This window comes from Carlito syrichta, unplaced genomic scaffold, assembly GCF_000164805.1.
Source record: "Carlito syrichta isolate Samal-C Ts95f unplaced genomic scaffold, Tarsius_syrichta-2.0.1 Scaffold301816, whole genome shotgun sequence".
NCBI classification, from domain to species: Eukaryota; Metazoa; Chordata; class Mammalia; order Primates; family Tarsiidae; genus Carlito; species Carlito syrichta.
Window position 1 is genome coordinate 6,498 of NW_007245912.1, and position 1,601 is coordinate 8,098.

General features: G+C 49.1%; 1 protein-coding gene across 1 annotated transcript; it reads right to left on the reverse strand.

Annotated features, from left to right (window-relative positions):
* Nucleotides 1-509: 509 nt before the first annotated feature.
* LOC103257610 (putative ataxin-7-like protein 3B) lies at nt 510-1,440 on the reverse strand. The gene is made up of 2 exons (XM_008055300.1): nt 1,349-1,440; nt 510-804 (listed from the first exon to the last, which is right to left on the reverse strand). The coding sequence occupies exons 1-2, from the start codon at nt 1,438-1,440 to the stop codon at nt 510-512; spliced, it is 387 nt and encodes a 128-aa protein (XP_008053491.1).
* Nucleotides 1,441-1,601: the final 161 nt, after the last annotated feature.

Below are 1,601 nucleotides of genomic sequence, written 5' to 3' on the forward strand. Positions count from 1 at the left end.
CTCAAGGCTACAGAGTTTCCCTACCAATTCTGATTGGGAGTTCTTTTTCTTGGTTTTCTCAAATTGAAATTGTTAGCATACAGATCTCACATCTGACTTTTTCATTTATCTCAAAGAAGCCCAAATCAGAGGCTTAGAGATCAGAAGAGCAGTCCCGCTTAGGCCACTGATTATGGCTCTGACCAACTTAGTAATGTCCACAATGTCGAGGAAGCCCCTGACATCAGGCAGAGTAACCGAAAATTTTCCATGTCGGGCACACACCGCCCATCTGCGAAACAGGGGCACTGCAGGACCTTGGGCACACCCTCGTGTGTTTAGATGTATACACACATGGCACTGCGCACAGGCTGGTCAACTCCTCCTGCCCCTGGCTAAAGAGCTGACCTCAGGAAATACACTCAGAAAAGGAATTCCTTAACTCTCCAAGTGGGTTTTTCAAACGCTAGGATCTTCAAGGGGAATTTGCACTTTTGTTGGATTTTTTTTTCTTTCTTTTCCTATTTAGCTTACTCCTCCAAACCATAGGACCAGTCTATGCCGTTGTCCTGGTCACGCTCAGAGGCTTTCGTGTTGCAACTACTGAATTCCGGAGGTGAGCGCTGCAGCAGCTGATCGAGCCCATTCTCAGGTTCTCCGGGAAGGGAGCAGAGCCGGAGGCGGCACGTGCCTTTGTCTTCCATGGGCAGAATGCCAAAATCCTTCACGCTCCCAGTCTCTGCGAACTCCAGGTAGAAGAAGTGGCCACACTTGACTGCCAGGTGCACCTCAAAGCAGAACCCCAAATGAAATAGGGACCGAGTGCTTAATTCACAGACACCAACACCAAAAGTACAAGTTATAAAGAAGAGAGGTTTTTATTAGCCAAGAGCCGGGCTGGCGGCCACTTGCCTGCTGGACATAAGAGTCCCACAGCGAGAGGTGTCCATTAGCTATAGGTGCTTGCTTAAATGGGGGAAAACCACATTGGGACTTTCCAAGTGGGCCAAACTGCAACATCCTGGAGGCCTAGGTACCTTTCAAGCAATGCTAGCAGGGTTCACAGAAGCGGAAAAATAAAAGCTGTTAAATAGTTTAACCTAGCCAGCAGGTGCTGTTGCCAGTTTCCAGGAAGGGAACTTTTTTTTTTTAAACTGTACAAAGGTTGAGTACATGCTTAGCCTAACTTTTGACATTGTGGATGTTTTTTGTTTGTTTGTTTGTTTTGAGTTGGAGTCTCACTCTGTCACCCAGATTGGAGTGCAGTGGTTGCTCCCGGCCACCGCAGCCTCGACCTGCTGGGATCCGGGGATCCTTCTGCCTCAGCCTTCCAAGTAGTGTAGATGCTTTTTTAAGCCCCCTTCCACACAAACAAGAATCCTCTATGAGGTCTATGTCAAACTCCTGCGCGATGGCCTCTCGCTTGTTAGTATCCAGGTTGGCCAATGAAATCTCCTCCATGTTTATGCATCAGTGACTGTGGAGAGGGCGCTGACTTTACGCACGGTGAAAACATGTCTGAGCCAGGCTCGGTGGCTCAGCCTGTAATCCCGCACCTTTTGGGAGGCTGAGGTGAGTGGATTGCCTGAACCCGTGGGTTCAAGACCCGCCTGGGCAGCGAG

Excerpts from the sequence above, each read along its gene's own strand:
- LOC103257610 (XM_008055300.1), bottom strand. The coding sequence starts at position 1,440 with ATGGAGGAGATTTCATTGGCCAACCTGGATACTAACAAGCGAGAGGCC. Across the intron at positions 805-1,348 it reads CTCATAGAGGATTCTTGTTT|CACTCGGTCCCTATTTCATT; the intron begins GTGTGGAAGGGG and ends CTGTGAATTAAG.